The sequence below is a fragment of the Phocoena sinus genome, chromosome 10 (assembly GCF_008692025.1).
Source record: "Phocoena sinus isolate mPhoSin1 chromosome 10, mPhoSin1.pri, whole genome shotgun sequence".
NCBI lineage: Eukaryota > Metazoa > Chordata > Mammalia > Artiodactyla > Phocoenidae > Phocoena > Phocoena sinus.
Genome location: NC_045772.1, coordinates 12479278 through 12499288, shown reverse-complemented (window position 1 = coordinate 12499288; position 20011 = coordinate 12479278). Strand labels below are relative to the sequence as shown.

Below are 20011 nucleotides of genomic sequence, written 5' to 3'. Positions count from 1 at the left end.
AGTCTGTTTATTCCAAGAATTTCCATTCTAGTGATACATGATAATGCCGTAAACTAATCTTACAGTGCTAAGTGTGAGGAGGGCAGGGTGGTCAGAGAACGCTCTAAAGAAGAAAAGGGTTGTCAGCAGAAGGGAGCACATGGAGGCAGAGAGATGTTTAGGAAGCAACGTAACAAAACAGCTGAACTCTAGCCCTATGTTTCCAACTGTCTGATAAATATTTCTTCCTGGATGCCTTGGCTACGTCAGAGCCATGTGTCACTAATGGAGCTCATCATCCAGACCCTTAAACATGCATCTCCTCCTCCATCTCCTTCTGTAGTCCGCATGTCCTACCAGTCAATCCAAACTAAAAACTATATGCTGATTATTTTTCTCAGTACTTCATTATGAAATTTTTCAAACAGAAAGTATTGAAAGAATTGTACATATGCCACCCATTGAGATTCTTCAGTTAACATTTTGCTGTTTGCTTTATCATCCATCCATCCATCAATCCATCTTATCTTTGTTAATGTATCTTAAAGTAAGCTGTAGGTATCACATACACACCCCTAAACACTTCAGCTTGCATATCATTAACTTCAGCTCAATACTTGTTTTCTGGGCTTTTTTTACGTAAAATTCACATATGGTAAAATGCACAGATGTTAAGTATACCACCTGATGAGTTTTGATAAGTTCACACACCTGTGTGACCAAACCTCTATCAAGATACAGCTTCATCACAGATACCCAGTAATGTTTCTCATACCCTTTCTCAGTCAATCCCCACCCCTAAAACCAACCACTGTTCTGATTTTTTTCCAACCTTATGGTTCACTTTTACATTTCCCTCTTCCCTGCCCACACCCGCCACTATTTCCGCTCAGCTGTTAGGCCTGATACTCTTCCTCTTTAATAACTTCCACACCCTTATGCCCTCTATCACCACTGCCTCATCCCTCCCTCATCCCTCTCATTAAGTACATTACTACTTAATGTAGTAATAAATGGCCCCCTTTCCATTTCTTCCCCCATGCAAAATTCATCTTACTCTGATGCCAGAATGAACTTAAGGACCACTTTGATGATGACAGTTGTCTGTTCAACATCCTCAGAGCATCCTTACTGCCTTTATGTTAGACCCATAAGCTCCTGGAGGACCGGGATCATGTCTGTCTTGCTGTCTACTCTGTCCCTGGTACATAACCCACAGTCTGGCCCATCGTAGAAAGTCAGTAAATACTTCTTGAATGAATATCAAAGTCCAAACCCTTGACCAAGCATTCATAATTGTGATTTAGCCCGAAACTTCCCTCTTCAGCCTTACCTCCTGTTAGTCTGCTTTGTGTGTACTGTGTGGGGACCATACTTGTTCCTTACCGTCTTAGCTCCACTCCTTGGATGGTATTTTGCAGTGACCTTCTTCCCCTTGTTTTTTCTCCTTCACATATTGAAGGCCTGCCTTCCCTTCAAAATGCGATCAAATGCCACCTCCTCTAAGACATCCTGACTCTCCAGTTATAACTAACTTCTGAATTCCCATAACACCCTTGCTATGGGAAGTTACTGCACTTGTTGTCTTCCTTATATTGGATTCATCTTTGTATATATTCGATTTCCCCTACTGAAGACTCCTTGAGGGCGTTTTAGTTCCTTAGGGACTCTCAGCCACCTTGATGTTATTACCTTCAACTCCTCGGGGTCCTTGGTAAGCATTTTGTGACACATGTCAGATGAATGAATATGTGGACGAAAACAGCATCGAAAAGGTAGGTTGTAAGCAAATGGTAAAGAATCTTGAATGCCAAAGTAAGGGATATGGCCATGGGCACTTTGGGGTTATGAGCAGAGTTTACATATACTGTAAATGATAATTTAAGAATAAAATGATGAAGCTTTACCTGGTGACTTAGACCGAGGAGAGACTTGTGGCAGATCACCCAGGAGGTTATTATAGTCGGAGGTCAGTAATGAAAGCCTGATAGAAATAAAATTGAAGAGACAGATTCAAGAAAGACTCTGAAGAAAAAACTGACAAGATCTGGCAGCTGGGCTTGGCTCTGGGGAGCCAGAAACATAAATGAGTATATAAATGTCCCTTAAGGTTTTGAACCTGGGTGGCTTGCAAGATAAAATTATAATCTCCTCAAGGGTAGGGACTTATATATAATTCCCCCATGCAGCTAGCAGTTGCTAGTGAAAAGTGAATTTCAGTTTATAGCAAAAAATCTTACTATGACTCAGTATTTGACTGTGACTGTCCAAACCTGAAACCTGATACTTTGAATGTAATCATTTATTTAGTCAACAGATTATTTATGGGACATACACCATGGTTTTATTTTTGGTTTTGTTTTTGTTTCTTGGCGGTACGCGGGCCTCTCACTGTTGGGGCCTCTCCTGTTGTGGAGCACAGGCTCCAGACGCGCAGGCTCAGCAGCCATGGCTCAGGGGCCCAGCCGCTCCGCGGCATGTGGGATCTTCCCGGACCGGGGCACGAACCCATGTCCCCTGCATCGGCAGGCGGACTCTCAACCACTGCGCCACCAGGGAAGCCCTACACCATGTTTTTTAAACCTGACCTGTGCATGAAAATTTCCATGGAGCTTTAAAAAAAATCCTTTCCAAAGAAATAAAGAAAAATTTTAAATCCTGGGTTTTGTTTCAGTATAAAAAAAGAACTATCTGAGGGAATTCCCTGGCAGTCCAGTGGTTAGGACTCTGCGCTTCCACTGCAACGGGCACGGGTTCAATCCCTGGCTGGGGAACTAAGATCCTGCAATCTGAGCAGTGCGGCCAAAAAAAAAAAAAAAGTATCTGAAAGTCCACCTAGAGATAGAAAGGATGGTTTCAGGAATAGCATTCCCTCGGCCTGCAGTGAGCACACACAGAGAGCCCACTGGTGGAAATGCAGGAGGCCTCTGTGTGCCCTTCTACCCTAGAATCTGTGACCAAGACTGCAGTGAAAATAGAGAAGCAAGAGAATGGCTGGTTTGGGAGAAGAAGAAAAGTTAGGTTTAGATTCCAAGATATAAGCATCTAGAGATTCAGCATAGCTAAGTGGTTAAGAGCGTGGCTATGGAGCCAGACCCCTTGGGCTGCATTCCTGGCTCTGCCACTTCGAAGCTATGCGATGTTGGACAAGTTGCATGACTTCTCCATCTACAAGTGGGGATGATGATAGACCTACCTGGTAGGGTTGTTAAGGGTTCAGTGAGGTAATACATGGAAAGGTGTTCAGGGCCTCAGTGTGCCAAGGCCCTCTGGGGTGCCACAGCAGACTCACAGTGGCACCACTAGATTTTTTTCAACATTAGAATTTCAGAAAAAACAGTCATACTTGCCATCTGTCAGGTACCTCATGAACTACTAGCGCAAAGTAATTCACAGTTTCAACGTCTTTTTATGTTCCATTCCTTTCAGTGATTGCTGTGATAAAAAGCACGTACCACGTGAAGACCCACACAGGAACCATGAACCAACAAAGTTTGGGAACCTTGGCTTTGCACAGTGTTCGGCACATTAGCTAAATAACATTCAATACACGTTAGTTGTTACAGTCATCATCTCAGTAGACTTTCCAGGGAGCAGTGGAAATGCAAGACCTAGAGTTCAGTGGACCACCTGAAACCAGGGTTGGAAGAGGGGCCGTGGTGCTGGAGGAGACACTGAGAGGGCTTAGCATCGCAGAGGGAGGAAGACAGTTTCAAGAACAGATTGGTCTCATGCTTGAGAAGACAGGAGTTCAGGTGTAGTGGGGAGAATGGAAGCCAGGCTGGCAGAGTTCACACGAGAGTGAGAAGCGAAGGCAGCAGTGGGGGACTCTTCCTGGAGAATTTTGACTGATACAAAGAAGGGAGATTGGACTATCTCCCCTGTGAATGGTGACACTTTCAGTGTGGAGTTTCATTTAGGGAGTGCTTTTTTAGCTTTTCTGTTTGCCTGTTTGTTTCTTTGTTGTTGAATCCTGCTTTCCAGGAGGAGAGAGAAATCATATGGTGATACCTTGATGATCGTTTCCGCTTTAAGACCATCCCGTTGGAGTGGGGATCTTTTGGTTTATGTTGGAGGAGCAGGATATGGTAACATTTCAGAAATACCTTACTTTTGGTTTTACTAAATCAGTAAAAGCCCATTCACTCCCACTCAAACTAAAATCTGTGACGTTGCCACTTCAGAGGAATGCCTTCACTTACCTGTATGTTTCCAGAATGTTCTCATTTCCTCTAAGCAAATGAAGCCTGGCCCAGTGGCCTAGTGCCTGGCACACTCAGACATTGCTGTTGATCTACTAATAAACTAAATTCTGAGAGATAAGGCTTCCCTGGTGGCGCAGTGGTTGAGAGTCTGCCTGCTAATGCAGGGGACACGGGTTCAAGCCCTGGTCTGGGACGATCCCACATGCCGCGGAGCAGCTGGCCCCGTGAGCCACAACTGTTGAGCCTGCGCATCTGGAGCCTGTGCTCCTCAACAAGAGGCCGCGATAGTGAGGGGCCCGCACACCGCGATGAAGAGTGGCCCCCGCTCGCTGCAACTAGAGAAAGCCCTCACACAGAAACAAAGACCCAACGCAGCCAAAATAAATAAATTAAAAAAAAAAAGTTAAATTCTGAGAGATAACTAGACTTGTCATGGTGTTACATAAATTCTCCCTCTGTTAAGACTGACGCTGAATAACAGTAGCGATAAGTGGTACAAATCAGGAGGTACCATCTCTGAGAGCCTGCTATGTGCCAGGCTCTCTGAGGCATTTTTGCACACATAGGGGTCTTGACTGACAGGTATTGTTAGCCCCCTTTCACAGAGGAAGAAGCTGAGAAGAAAAGACATGGAGCCAGAATTTTAATGGAGGTTCTTTAACCCCAAGGCTGTACTCTTTCCACTGTAGCACATGCCTTTCTAAAACTTAAGAGACGGTTACCCGGTGCCACAACCAGTCTTTGACAAAGCTAAAAATAGGTTCTAGGGTAAGGGAGACTGACATGGTGCACTGGTGTCTGAGATTTGTCCTATGGAAGCATACAGATGTCGAAATGAAGGGGCGGAAAGCTTGGACTCGAGTTCAGCAGACTTGGTTCTTGTTCTTGTTGCTACTTACTAGCCTTGTTCTCTTGAGATTGCTTCCTCGCTTCTCTGCTCACTTGTGAAATGGGGTTATTTAGATTAAATTAGGTGTACGTGTAGCACGCTTGGCACACACAGGGCAGGGCTCAGTCAGTAGCTGCTGTTAACAACGACTGTTGCTTTCATCCCACGTTCTTCGGAAATATAAAATATACTTGAAAACATCTTTTTAAAAGTTTTTTTTCAACCACTCATTTCACATATTCGACTAAGCAAAAGGGCTCTTGTTTATGTTTTCTTTTGCTTTTTAATATTAACATCCACCTTTTAGGAAGCAAGCTCTGTAGCTGTCACCTATTTGGAAAGCAGTTAAGAACCAGAAAGAAAACAGGGTCTCTAAGGACCAAAAGCAGATGTTATAGAGCAAGTTTCCTACAGCTCCTTGGAGCACGTCGTGGGCACTGGGGAAAGGAACATCAGCTGGAGGGGAGTCAGGGGACCACTCTGACCCCGTTGTTTTCTTCGTAGAACTTCACCTACGAGGGTGTTGTGAAAAGCAGACGAGGTAACACAAATGAACGTGCGTACTGGCCTTTTCACACACAATTCTGAGACTTTGTTATGTATTCAGTACATATTTATTCTGCACTTACATTGTGCCAGGCACTGAATCAGGTACAGTGTTAGCTCTCAAAGAGCTCCGTGTGTAGTAAGGGGTTGGAAAGCATTCAGAGTGTTGAACCTCAGCAGAGGTGGGTGCAGAGTGCCAGGGAAAGCCTGTGGGTGTCCAAGAAGCTTTCAGGGGGAGGCAGCCCTGAACTGAAACTTAAGGCCAAATAGGTATTCCAGTCAGGGAGTGGAAATGCATGTGAAGGCCCAAGAGGGCATAGGGTGTTCAGAGAACCACAGGAGGTCCAACCAGCAGGTTAAAAGTGACCATGTGGAAGGCAGGAAGCGGGCTTTAGTAAATTACAATAATAATAAGAGCTATATACTTACTGAGTTGTTCATATGTTCTAAGCACTGCACTACGTTTTTTATCTATGGTGTATTGGTGAATTTTCACAGGAACCCAATGAGATGTAGGTATTATCCTGTCCATTTCACAGAAATAAGCTCAAAGTGAAATAACCTGCCCCAGGATGCACACCTGTTTAGTGGCAGCATGGGAATTTGAACCCAGATTTTTCTGATTACAGGACCCAGAAAGAATGTTTACATTATATTCAGTGGTGTATTATGAGAGAGAGCAGAAATAGATTCCCATTCAGAATGGTTAAAATAAAAGCTTTGGTGAGAAAACTTTACTGCTTTTCTCTTTCCTTTGCAGTCTCCTTTTTAGTCTCTGTTTTTCTTTCTTTGCCATTGAAATACTTTTAATATCACATGTCAGGGGACTTCCCTGGTGGTCCAGTAGCTAAGACTCCGCATTCCCAATGCAGGGGGTCCGGGTTTGATCCCTGGTCAGGGATCTAGATCCCCACATGCCGCAGCTAAAGAGCCTGCATGCCACCACTAAAAGATCCCGCATGCTGCAACGAAGATCCGGCACATGGCAGTGAAGATCCCGCGTGCTGCAACTAAGACCCGACACAGCCAAATAAGTAAATAAATAAATAACAAATTTTTTAAAAAAAATATCACGTCAGAGAGCAATCCACTTCTCATGTGTTTTATTCAGGATCAGATAATTAGTATAAGGTGAAGCTAAAATGGTGAGAAAAAATGGTGGGCCTTTAAACTTTACATTTCATGTTTTCCACTATTTTATGCTGCTTGACTGCCTTAGAATAAGATCTGGGCTCCAAAAGCTCATCCTCTTAACTACTCACTGTACCCAGTACAGATACTCAATAAATGCCGGTATATTTTCTACATAATTGAATAAAGTCCTTTATAAGAGTTATGAGAGGAGCCCCTTTCTTCACTATGTGGATTTGGATCTAACATATTGGGTAAGAGTTGTGATTAAATTTGTAAAGGTAGTTTCAATTTTATGTTATAGCTGTAGATAGCCTTGTGGAATAGAGAGCATTGACTTTTCATAGTCTTATATCATGTTTGAGAAAACATTGTTAAAACTCCTTGCAAGTTTTATTTTATGGCCAAATGTCAGGCCTATGAATAAGCTGTTTTTAAAAGATTAGTCTAAAATTTTTGAAGCTAAATTTATAACAAACATGGCATAATTTTCGTAGCCAAAGAAGCGCTATCTCATTCAAAGCAGTTTACTTTGGAAGACGTTTCAGGGTTTCCATTCTTCAAAAATGGTTTCAGCATTCCTTTCGGAATTAAAGTCTGAGACATCACACAGCTTTTTTACTGTCATAAGTTTTGGCTAGTCTTTGGCCTTTGAGGATAGTTGTTTTATGAAAACAACATTAAGAACTAAGGTGAGGGCTTCCCTGGTGATGCAGTGGTTAAGAATCCGCCTGCCAGTTCAGGGGACACGGGTTCAAGCCCTGTTCCAAGAAGATCCCACATGCCGTGGAGCAGCTAAGCCCGTGCGCCACAACTACTGATCCTGCGCGCTAGAGCCCACGAGCCACAACTACTGAGCCCACGTGCCACAGCTACTGAAGCCTGCACACCTTGAGCCCGTGCTCTGCAGCAAGAGGAGCCACCGCAGTGAGAAGCCCGTGCACCGCAATGAAGAGTAGCCCCCACTCACCACAACTAGAGAAAGCCCGTGCGCAGCAACGAAGACCCAATGCAGCCAAAAATAAATAAATAAATTTTTAAAAAAAAAGAACTAAGGTGAATAAAGTGTGTGATCAGGCTTCATTTAAAAACAAGGTGCAACTCTGAAGTCACGAGACAGGACTGTGGTGTTTGTTGGTTTGTTTTGGTTGTAAAATCAGATTCTTGAGGCAAACAGAAGTTTCCGGTAGCTTTTAAAGCACCAACCAACCGTTTATGTCATTATAAGTGCAGGACCAGAAAGGACTATCTTGGGAGGCGATGGAGGACTGATTATTATGTTTTGATACTTACAGATGAGGTTGTAAGGAGAGCCAGACTGAAGACATCTCAGTTTATTAGATAATGGTTACAAAGGGATAATCTTTTCTTTTGAAAAGTAATTTTTTCTGTTACAACATATTTTTTTTCTTTGGCCCATAATGCATAGCCCTGGAGGCCAGGCTAGGCTATAGCCATTCTCATGTTATAACTGGCATAGCTGCAGGACCCAGGGAAGTCACTATTTTTCGAAGTTGCCTTTCTCATCCTCAAAATGAGAGATTTGAACAGGTGCTATCTAATGCACCTTTTCAGGTAGGAAAACTCTTTTCTCCCGAGTCTATGGATAATTGTAAAATGGGATGCATAGTAATATATAGTATCTTTTGTTTTATATATCCCTCATTGAACTGGTTTTAAAAGCTCATTTTGTTTTTGTTTCTCAAAAATCATGCATTGCCTTTGGAATTGTCATAAGTGAAGAATAAACATATTTCAGGTAGTACAAAGCAGTTTGTTGAAGTGAAAGAGGTTCATCTTACGTTAAGTACCAAAGAATTGTCTTCAGTTATTTGCTTCTCACCTTGGACCACAAGAATGTGAATAATAAAATAACGATAAACTACAAGTGACAGTCAAAGCAGGATCAGGAAAATTTTAAGATTAGAAATCAAAACCAGAGGAACAATATGAACAAAATTTAGCTCTTGATTTTCTGGCCCCAAAGCAAAGGGAAATTATGTGGTTCTTATTTTCAAAGAAGATGAAAACTAGACACCCAAGGAGAGGTAAAGATTTTCTTAGCACTTAATTGTAACCGAAATATGTAGCATTTGTAGAAAGGATGAAGAGCGTTACAAATAATTACCAAGTAGCTGCAACAACCTGAAAAATCTAAAATTAGCATGTGATTTTTACCTTCTAAAGTAAAACTGATACTCATCTCTGAGTCGTAAGTAACATGGATTAAAAATTAATTATCGTGTTTAGGAAAGCTGGTTAGTAATTTAGCACTCTTGATGAAAAAGTGCAGGTATCTTTTTGTTTTGTTCCCATAGATGCAAGGTTGCTCAACGTGTGTTCTAATTAAGTCTTACCCTGTTCTATTTTTATGTGGTACCAGCCAAAAAAGAAGAACATGTCGGCCTACCAGGTGTTCTGTAAGGAGTATCGTGTAACCATTGTGGCCGACCATCCAGGCATAGGTAAGAACATTTCTCATCTTTAGTGCTTTTACTTTCCATCTGTGTCCCTGAAGCAGTGCAGTTAATCCAGTCAGCCGGCAAACGTATTCCCATAGTATGAAAAGAACACAAATCTCATTTCTTTCCTCAGTTGTGCAAGTCACTGTAGATTTTGTCTTAGTTCACCCCGTCCATAAAGCACAGTACGTAAATACGCAGTTGTTTCTTTCCAAGGTTCTACAGTTGACCTTTTCCTTAAACTGCCCTCAGTATAGAGTCGGAGCGAGATGACGTATTACACTGTTCATATTTGTCTCTATATGGAAGTGAGTGAGGTGAGAAGCACACTACACCTCAGGCCTGAGACAAGTCGCGCACCCTCTGCGCATCTCATTTGTCTGGTGTGTGAACTAGCTTCCCAACCTGCTCACCAGGGTTGTTGCGAGGCACACTGAAGCACCGTGAAAGACACAGATGTGCTTTATAAAGCACGACCTCGCTCTACGTGTGGAAGCACAGCATTACACGTCTGGAAGATCACTTCCGAGCTGCTCTAAGGAAGTTCTTCTTTGTCTCTGAGCTCTCAGAAATTCGGTAAAACTCTAACATCTCTTAATCAGTCAAATTCTCCATAACATATTTTCTCTAACTTAAGTAGATAAGCCCTGTTCCGTGGAATCAAATTAAAAGACACCAGAAAGATGCTTAAGGAATAAGTCCTTAGAGAGTAGACATGTGAGAATTTGAGCATGTCTCACGGCCACCAAAACAGCCCCTTCCTTCCAGAAAAGAATCAAGGAAAGTGATGGGGTTTGGTTTGGTTTTCTGAAAGACTCTTGTGCTATTTAAATCTGATCTTCAAGACCCTTTTCCTAGTTTTTGCTCCTATCAGTCGTCTGTTTTGTTTATGGTTAAACCTTTACTGTTTTGGGTTGTTCCTGTTTTTTTTTTTTTTTTTTACTCTTTTATGCTAGATTTTGGGGAACTGAGCAAAAAACTGGCTGAGGTGTGGAAGCAGTTGCCAGAGAAGGACAAACTGGTGAGTACAGTTTACTACGGACACATTTTTCATTGCTTATGCCTTCCAAAATGTGTGATCCTCCGACACACCGTCCCAAACAACACTGAACATAGAAAAGAAATTACAAATCGGTGGAAAATGGTTTAGCAGAGGGCAGTAAAGTAGTTGGTGCCAGTTCACTCTACATGAGGATTTAGCTGCAGGGAGGCTGTCTTCTAACCTCATCTAATTTTTTCCCAACAACCTGACATTTGAGCCAAAAGATGACGTAACTTGGGCAATGAGTCGTGTTAAAAGAGAATCTAAAGTCAGAGGCCTTGACCACAAACACCTACTAGTCAGCTGTGGTCTGAGAACTGAGGAAAGTGGTCCACCTGATAGTCACAGCAAATAATAAAAACATGGGACAATGTTTACTAGGTAAGTAGGTTCCAGGTCATCATCCTCATCAACCATTACCAAATAATAAACCTTCCTGTCAAAAAGCTAATAAGACAATGATAAATAGTCATATTCGAATCACAGTCACTTTCCAATTAGATGATACGAAGGTAGTCTAGGCATTAGAATTACCATCTTGCTTTTTTAAAGCACAGCTTGTCTGGGTGAAAACAACATATATTTTTCACCCAGGTCAATTATCTTTAGTTTCTGTTTTCCGTGTCATTGTTATCCTAGTACTGGGGTTTCCAACCGGCAGGTTAGAAGAAATATTTAAACCACGTGGACATGAGGATGAGCCAGATGTTTCCTCTATGATTTTACATTTCAACCTTAGAGTGATCGCAGAATCAATGCTGCAATGTGACCATTAGCACTGGGGGGTATTCGTGGTCCTCTCCTAAGATGCTACTGTCACCGCTATCTGAAGCCTGTTCACTGACCCTCCAGCTTAAAAGTTAACATTAACCCTCTGTCTGCTCCCCTCCACTGTTCCCTTTCTTTTCTTCATTCTCCTCTTCCATGACTGCTTTCCCTTTTACTTTTTTGCCCTTTTAAATTTGTTTGCCCTGATCTGATTGCAGATTTGGAAACAAAAAGCTCAGTATCTGCAACACAAACAGAACAAAGCAGAAGCTACAACTGTGAAAAGAAAAGCATCCAGTTCAGAGGGTTCCATGAAAGTGAAAGGTAGTGACCACATCCCTCTCCTCTTTTCATTCTTTTCCCTAGAGCACTGTGAATTTTGCTTCCTCACTAAGAAATGGGGAGAAGAGCCTATATTAGAAGCAGATCTTGATATCCAGATATTATTACTAAATATTAAGGGTTGCCAAAAAAATTTAGAAAATGTTGTGGGGTTTTTTGCGGTACGTGGGCCTCTCACTGTTGTGGCCTCTCCCGCTGCGGAGCACAGGCTCCGGGCACGCAGGCTCAGCGGCCATGGCTCACGGGCCCAGCCGCTCCGCGGCATGTGGGATCTTCCCGGACCGGGGCACGAACCCGTGTCCCCTGCATCGGCAGGCAGACTCTCAACCACTGCGCCACCAGGGAAGCCCTAGAAAATGTTAAGTCAGAAGTCAGCAAGCTCTCCTGTAAAGGGCCAGAGAGTAAATATTTTATTTTTTTATTATTATTTAATTTTTTTTTTTTTTTATTCGGTTGCACTGGGTCTTAGTTGCAGCTCTTGGGCTCATTAGTTGCGGCATGCGAACTCTTAGTTGTGGCATGCATGTGGGATCTAGTTCCCTGACCAGGGATCAAACCTGAGCCCCCTGCATGAGCTTGGAGTCTTAACTGCTGTGCCACCAGGGAAGTCCCTGAGAGTAAATATTTTAAGTCTGAGGGCCATATGCATTCTCTGTCACGTATTCCTCTTTGTTTTTTCTACAACAACCATTTAAAAATCTAAAATCATTCTTAGCTCACAGGCCAATATAAAAACAAGTCATGAGCCAGATTTGGCCCACAGTCCATAATTTTGTTAATGCCTGGTAGAGCTCATAAAAAGGGAAAATCTGGAAGAATATTGGCAAGCTTTCTCTATTTTGTCTCTGTTCTCAGCTTCCTCTGCAGGAGTACTGTCACCCCAAAAGAAATCCCCACCTACCACCATGCTGTTACCCGCCTCGCCAGCCAAAGCCCCTGAGACAGAGCCCATCGACGTGGCTGCTCATCTCCAGCTGTTGGGAGAGTCCCTGAGCCTCATTGGACACCGCCTGCAGGAAACCGAGGTGAGGGCACTGCCAGCAGCATGACTCCAGTTGCTTATATAATTTGAATCCACTTACTCATTCCACATACATTCATTGAGCAACTACTGTATGCTGGGTTATGCCAGGTGCTCAGGATACGGTGATAGAGAAGAGAGATGGTAATAGAAATATCTAGAGATTTGGAATCTACCTACTGGCTCTCAAAGTTTACACTAATACCGTCCTATTGAAACAATGGCACAAAAGGAAATTAGACTACCCTGTAACTTTTTTTTCCCCAGTTTTACAGAGATACAATTGACATATAATCCTGTAATTCATTTTTATTTTTTAAAAATGCAATGGGAAAAATGAGTACAAATCCCATGGAAGCTTTGATCGTTTTTATTTCTAAGAGAGCTTGGATTTTTCTATGCATTTCCAGCAAGGTTTTCAATAGACAGATTAGACTGTACAGGGGATTAAGTGTTCCTCTACTGCTTTGAAAGTAGGTAGCAACTGGGAGATTGAGGTTCTCAAGCTCTTCATTTCTCTGCACTTGAATCATACAGTCCTATGTACCCTAAGGAGATCTGTGTCCTTTTAAGCTTCAATTTCAAAATCACTTAACCTGCAAAGCTGTCATGTTCCATTTCTATTACCATATTCAATTTCTAATCATATTTCTCCCTGGCTAACTCAGTAAGTAGTGTAGTATTTCAGTTTTCCACTGGGTCCTAATAGGACATTTCAGCAAAGAAATCAGTCTGAATTACTAAAGCCATCTTTAAGCTGAGAAATCAGTGTAGGGATATAAAACTACTCACTTGCTTTTATGTGGACGTTGAATTATTATTCAACAAATAAAATGCCGAAGGCCACAAGAGATGAAGCTTTGTCTAAGTTCTTTGGCTAGTTTCTCAAAATTTAGTAGGTGTCAAAACAGCTGCTTTCTTGTAGGCCCAGATATTTGAATGGATATAGATATTTCCAGAATAAAATATTCTGGGATCCTTATTTATTTTTCATATTTAGACATTCTTACATTTCCTAAAAAGTTAAAATTTTAAATGATTTGTGTTTTTCACCTTCCATATTCCAGATTTTCCCTGACGTTTCCATTGAGTTTAACAAATACTTGTTGAGTACTTAGGCATTATTCCAAAAACTGGGGGGAGTAGAAATTATGATGATTTTGTATCCTCAGGAAACTTACAATCTAATTGGAAAGATAGAATAGATAAATAATTAGCAAATAAAACAAGCCAGCTTCTGTGAGCGGTTGCTGTGGGAGAGTTACATATACATATTGACCAGAAAAGGGAAAGAATGTTGCAGAATCTCTAGTCCCCTTTTATTTTAACATAAGGAACAGTCTTATTACGATATAATTCACATACCATAAAGTTTACCCTTTTAAAATGTAGAATTTAGTGGCTTTTAGTATATTCACAGATTTGTGGCTCCATTACTACTGTCTATTCCAGATCATTTTCATTACCCCCGAAAGAGACCCCATATACATCAGCAGTAATTCCCCATTCCCCCTATACTCCACTTTTTCCCAGACTTCAATCATTTGTGTATATCTTCACAATTTTGCCATTTCCACATACCACTTTATACTGTTATTTACTTTGTATTTTTTTAATTTTATTGGGGTATAGTTGATTTACAATGTTGTGTTAGTTTCAGGTGCACAGCAAAGTGATTCAGTTACACATAAATGTATATTCATTCTTTTTTAGATTCTTTTCTCATACAGGTTATCCCAGAATATTAAGTAGAGCTCCCTGTGCTATACAGTAGGTCCTTGTTGGTTATCTGTCATATATAGTAGTGTGTGTATGTTCATCCCAAGCTCCTGATTTATTTAAATAAATTTATCCATGCTTTCACAATGATGTCCTCGATATCACAAGTGAGATACTCTAATCTTTTTTCTAATATATCTCAAAATGGATTTATATCAAATAATTAATGTTCACCTCTACGCCACTTGAAATTAGTAAACGTACTACACTTTAAAGAACACTAATTTATACAGTTTGCTCATTTAAAGACTGAATACCTGAAACCTAATGAAATTAAGTGACCATTATTACAAGTTTACACAACTCGCTGTGACCGAGCACAGCTTGCCCCACTTCTCAGCCTGCTCTCATTCTGCGGCTTTGTGCCACCTGAAGCAGTTACAGTAGCGCTCAAGAGCAGAGAGTTAGGGGGTCAGGAGAGGCTCTGTGAAGGGGATGTGGGGTTCCAGCGGGACCTGGAAGGATAAGCAGGACTTGGTATCACGGAGCTGTTGGAGAGAGACATCGTAAACCAAGAGAACATCTGCTTCTCGGCCCTGGAGTTTTCTGCAGAGATGGGCCAAAAGAGACCCAGTGGGGCTCTAGACCCCCCATTCCCACTTCAACCAGATCTTTTAGCTGTTTTATATATTGGGGTTCCACTTAACATTTTATTTCCAAAGGGGTTTATTGCTAAAATGATGAAAAACTAGAAGATCCAATGCATAGGGTAGAGGAAGGCTGAATATTAAGGGCATAGTCCAAACTACAGAGGGAAATGACTGCTCAGGAACTACTGGAATTTTTTGAGTAGGGAGGAATGATCAGAGCTCTCATTTGGTTTTCACTGAGAATATCTTCTATTTTAGATTGGGAGTGAAAAGTGACCAGAATTAGGGAAAAGTTATAACAATAATCTAGACTAGACATGACAGAGATTTGAATTTAACAAATATTTATTGAGAGCTTACTCTGTGTAGAACCCCAGTATTTATTGGAAGGATATAAAAATGAGTATGACTTGGTTCCTACTCTCAGGTTGCTTATTGGGAGAGTCAAACATAAAATATTAGCTGTCATTAATTGTAGGGCAAAAGTATGGAATAATATTCCTAATTGCTATCTTCCACTGAATGCTCACTCAGGCAGCTTTGGTTCAGAGTGCTGTACATGGATCCTTTCCTTTAATTCACACTGCAACTTTGTGAAACAAAATTTGTGTTCCCTTATTTTAGAAAAGGAAAAACAGACTTAGGTTAAGGAACTTTCTGTAGAGTTTAGCCCATAAGTGCTGAAACAGAGCCTTGAGTTTGGTGGCATGACCTCAGGATCCATGCCTTTAACCCTTTGCTGCCTGCCTCGGAAGTTGGGGGAGACATTGGACAAGGAGAATGAAGGGAAAGAAAAGTCAACGGTGGCAGGGCCTTGAGACTGGGCAGATGTGTGAATGGTGGTGATTTTAGCAGAGGAAGGGATGCTAGGAGGAAGGGTAGGTTATTTCTCTTTACCGTATGTTGAGATTGAGAAATATCCAAAATGAAAGCCCTAGCAGGCAGCCAGAAAGGCAGTTTTGGAGATGAAGATGTTGGTAATAGCAGTAATCATTATTGATACTTTCTGAGCACTTCCCAGGTGCCAGGCACCACCCCAGGTACTTGATGTCTGTTGTCTCACTTAATCCACTCCGTGCTACAGATGCTGTCAGTACTGTTTTTCAGGCACAGCATAGAAAGCCGCTTGCCCCTCTCAGTGAGTGGGATATAGCCAGTTTCTCAACCCCGCATCTCAAGCCCAGAGCTCATTCTCTGAAGGACGCTTCTGTGCTGCCTTCCTAGGTGACATATCCTCACGGTACTTCTGGTTGAAGCAGATTATACAAGAGCTGGGCAGCATTATTTGTAGCAAGCAATCTTATTTGCTATGTCTTTGAATCACAGAGATATAAACAATATGCATTTTATAAGTTAAATTTTAAAAAGAACAGAAAAGTGGTATCATCCACTATCAAAAAAGCCACATATGTGGAGAAGTGTGTGTGTGTGTGTGTGTGTGTTTGTGTTAAATGTTAATGTGTAGAATTCTCATGGTTATCACATTTGAGCTATATTTGCGGAGTTCATAAGAAAAATACTTTTGCATACATGATCTCCACAAATCCTCCCAGCAGGTCTCCAGAATAGATGAGGCATTTTTTACGATTTTTCGGTATAGGTATTTTGGGGTTTTTTCCTACTGTTCCTAAGTGACTAACCTAAGGTCTCACAGAGGGTACAGTGGATTAGGAATATAGAAAGGAAACCTGGGAATGTATTCTTATCAAAGCAGAGACCTTCCATTTCTGCCACAATTTCATAGAACCACCCAGGACTTAAAGAACCATGCAAGGAACTCACCCAGAGCCTGGAGGGAGCCTCAGGAGTGTGAGTCAAGCTTCAGTCCTCTCCTGTCACGCTCTCCTTTTCAGGGCATGGTTGCTGTGTCCGGCAGTTTGTCAGTGCTTCTGGATTCCATCATCTGTGCGCTTGGCCCCTTGGCATGTCTGACCACACAACTACCTGAGTTGAATGGCTGTCCCAAACAGGTCTTGGTGAGTTTCCTTGTTTCCTGGGATTTTGGGGGCCAGACCCCTTGGGAGCCAGAGAGGCCCTGCCTTAATGAGCCCTGTCAAGCACAAGCCCATAAGGCTTCCTGGATACAGCGTTGCCATAGGCTGTCGCCCCATGAACATGACACTGAGTGTTGAATGCCTGCCAGGCTTTCAGTGAAACAGCGAACACGCCGTTTCCTAAGATTTCTCTCCTTTGGAGAGAAGCGTTGTAGCCCTTAAGGTACTGCACCTCCTGTGTTGCCTATTTTCTCTTCCAGAGACAAAGAAAGTACAGGAGTCTCCTGCCTCTATTTTACTAGGGTTAATGGGAGAAGCCAGCAGAAAAGCTCCCAGCATAGCAGACAACGGCGTGACATCTTCTCTCTCCCTGTTTTCTCTAACTCTAGATTTTCTTTCTCATCTCTCTCCCTTGAACAAAAAATATGTCTCAGGGAACTAAGGTAAAATACTCTTCAGCTGAACCTTTTTCCTTTGTTTTGCAGTCAAACACACTAGACAACATTGCTTACATCATGCCTGGACTGTGACAGCAAAGACTCCTGGGACAGAAACCTTATCCTGCCTGTTGCTGGCTTGTGTATATGTGACTGTTCCAGATCCCTTCACTGGCATCTGGGTGTAGGTTTTAAATTTTTATATATATGCATATATATATATATATATAATGTATAATATATACATAGGACTGTAACTACTTTGCTTTTAATAATTTTATGAAATGGCAAAGGTTTAGCCAAGAGGAAACCTTGGCGTGAATATGGGCTTGGGATTCTTCTACTGTGGTGGATAAATCTGCCTTAAAAATCAGTGTAACTTGGGGGCTGGGGGCTTGTTCTGGATGCCAAGTGCATCGCTTTAAGGTCAGCTAAAATGTGATTTTTTTCCAAACTCAGTTGTACCTCCAGACCCATCACTGACCATTTGCCTTACCTGTCTTACAGTCTGAAATGTAATGGGAAAGATTATGGGAAGATGTCAGTTAACTGAAAGTACAAAGCTTTTCAACTTGAAGTGACCTAGGTGGGAAGTGATAACATCGTTCCCATCTGAAAGTTATTGCGATGGCTTAAGTGAACTTAGTAGGGGGTTCATTCCAATTCCTGCTCTACCAGTGTCCGTGTCGCAAAACTTATTGTAGTCATCGGTACCATTGGCAGCCTCAGCCGGAGCCAAGGAGATTTGTGAGCCCTGGAGAGGGTAAAGCTGTCAGTGCCACCAGTTGAATGGCCTGTATTGTGAGCTGACCCAGAGCATTTGGTCTGCAGAACTAAGAGCTGGTATCTACATTGGCCTCGTCAGCTTAGCTCACAGATCTGCTGCTTAGCTGCTTGGTGGGTGTGGAAGGTGAGCTTTGCCCAGGCTGATTCCTGGGTTCATCTCATTGGCTCCCCTGCTGGGCAGATACACAGCGTTCTGCATTCCACACATAAGCAAATTGCGAAAAAAGTACTCTGTTCTCATGTAGGGTTATTTATGTGCGTGTGTGAATGTGTGTTTAATTATGTGTATTTAACTCTTAAAACTCTCTTAGATTTTAATTTATCCTGTAAATTTCTGTATATATAATTTAAAAACAAGAGCCTCCACCAGCAACAGCATGTGGAAGATACAGATTTGTCATTTCTGCCTCCCTTCCTTCCTCTGGTCTCCTCTGCAAACTCCAAATCATCTACACTTTAAGGTATCGTGCCTCAAAAAGGAATCATTATGTTGGGATTCTAGTTCTTTAAAAATGAATAATGTCAAGAAAGTAAATAAAAAGGAATGTTACCATTCCCAGCTGCCCTTATTTCCAGAGAACCAGGCTTTTGCTTCCCAGTTCCAGAGAAAACAGTTGAGCACTTCAGCGTTGTTTTTAAATTCGGTTTGAGAGTCCATGTCAAAACCAAGCTCTGAGGTGACTGCTTTCTTCCCTTGGCCTGGACAGAGCACTGCAGCATCAAAGTAGATCTTTGAGGACAGTGCCGCCAGCCTATTTAATTCTGCTGCATCCTATTTAATTCTTTCCTTTTTTGCCACCAGTGTGGTCACAGGGCTGTGTTTCTTAAAGGTATTCTGGCTGCTTAATGCCTTTCTCACCTCAGAGCAGTTTTGAAATTTAACTGGGAAACAGGAATTCTTGGGAACCAAAATCACGAAGAGCAGAAATCCTGGTTTAATTTTGTGTGTTAGCACCTATCCCACGCCTCCTCTGTACCCATGTCAGTTTTCTGTTTGACACAGGGTATCAAGGAAGGGCCTCGGAGACGTGGATTAGTACGGAAAGAAGTCAGTCCTACCATTGTCATTTGTACACATTAATGAAGTCCTGACGAGGACCTGCTTTTTGTTTGTTCGTTTTCCTTTAAAATCCAAACCTATTGTATTTGTATTTAAAATTTGTACACATTTGTATAATAATCTGTTCCTTGTGGTATTTGGTACTATTAGAGGAAAAACTTTGGATTCAGACCTTCTTGAAATTTTTATATCATTGTTTTATTTTGTTTTTTAAATAAATTCTAGCTGTTTGATCCAAATCCCATTACAGTTGTATAAAGAAATAAAATTTTGTACTTATATTATTAAAAATCACATTTTTAATATTTGTAGTCCAGTGTCAGCTATCTTTTCCCTGTTGCTAACGAAAGTTGCTATGAAATTTTAAACCTGTCTTTCACACTATATCCTACCATAATTTTCTTTAAAAAAAAATTCGTTTGGAATAGAGGTCAAGTTTCTGATCATAGCCATCTTCCTAACAAACATCTTGCTCTGTTTCTAGTAACTTTTACGTTGCGGACTCTCATCTTCTCTCTTGCAAACTGCAAAGCCAGTGGCTCTGATAAGCGTAGCTCTATTCATTGGCAAATGAAATTGTCTGTACACTACATTGTTGGCCTAACTCAAGAAATACCTATGAGTCTTGTATAAGAATCACATCCAAATCTTGTGCTAAACCATGTGTTTCAGTACTGTCCTTACTGAGTGACGTTGGACTGGATAGGTCACTTAATCTTTATGGGCATCTGCAGCCTGATCTGTAAAATAGTGTTAATGTCACTTCCCTGTCTACAAGCCTTGAAGCCAGCCAGCCTGACATGAAGTTTAGTAGTATTGTGAACATTCAATATATGAGATCAGACCCTTCAAAGTAAAAATTTCAATTCAAACACAAGGTTGTTAACAGTCATAAATAGCAAAATACTATGATTGGTTGAAAGGCTCACTTCTTATGGAGAGGCAGCAAAAAAGAGACAGCTATATTACTGAACGACTAG

The 20011-nt window shown here is 41.6% G+C and overlaps 1 protein-coding gene across 5 annotated transcripts in view; it reads left to right on the top strand.

The window, feature by feature from the left end:
* HMGXB4 (HMG-box containing 4) overlaps positions 1–19336 on the top strand; it is a 28327-nt gene extending 8991 nt beyond the window's left edge. For 4 of the 5 annotated variants that reach the window (XM_032646033.1, XM_032646036.1, XM_032646035.1 and 1 more), the window contains 6 exons: positions 9134–9215; positions 10169–10233; positions 11241–11346; positions 12220–12389; positions 16608–16730; positions 17234–19336. In XM_032646033.1, the coding sequence (XP_032501924.1) occupies positions 9134–9215; positions 10169–10233; positions 11241–11346; positions 12220–12389; positions 16608–16730; positions 17234–17278 (591 nt within the window). In that variant the 3' untranslated portion in view covers positions 17279–19336. The remainder of the gene's footprint in view (positions 1–9133; positions 9216–10168; positions 10234–11240; positions 11347–12219; positions 12390–16607; positions 16731–17233) is intronic. The other variant, XM_032646034.1, reaches the window with a different exon arrangement.
* Positions 19337–20011: the final 675 nt, after the last annotated feature.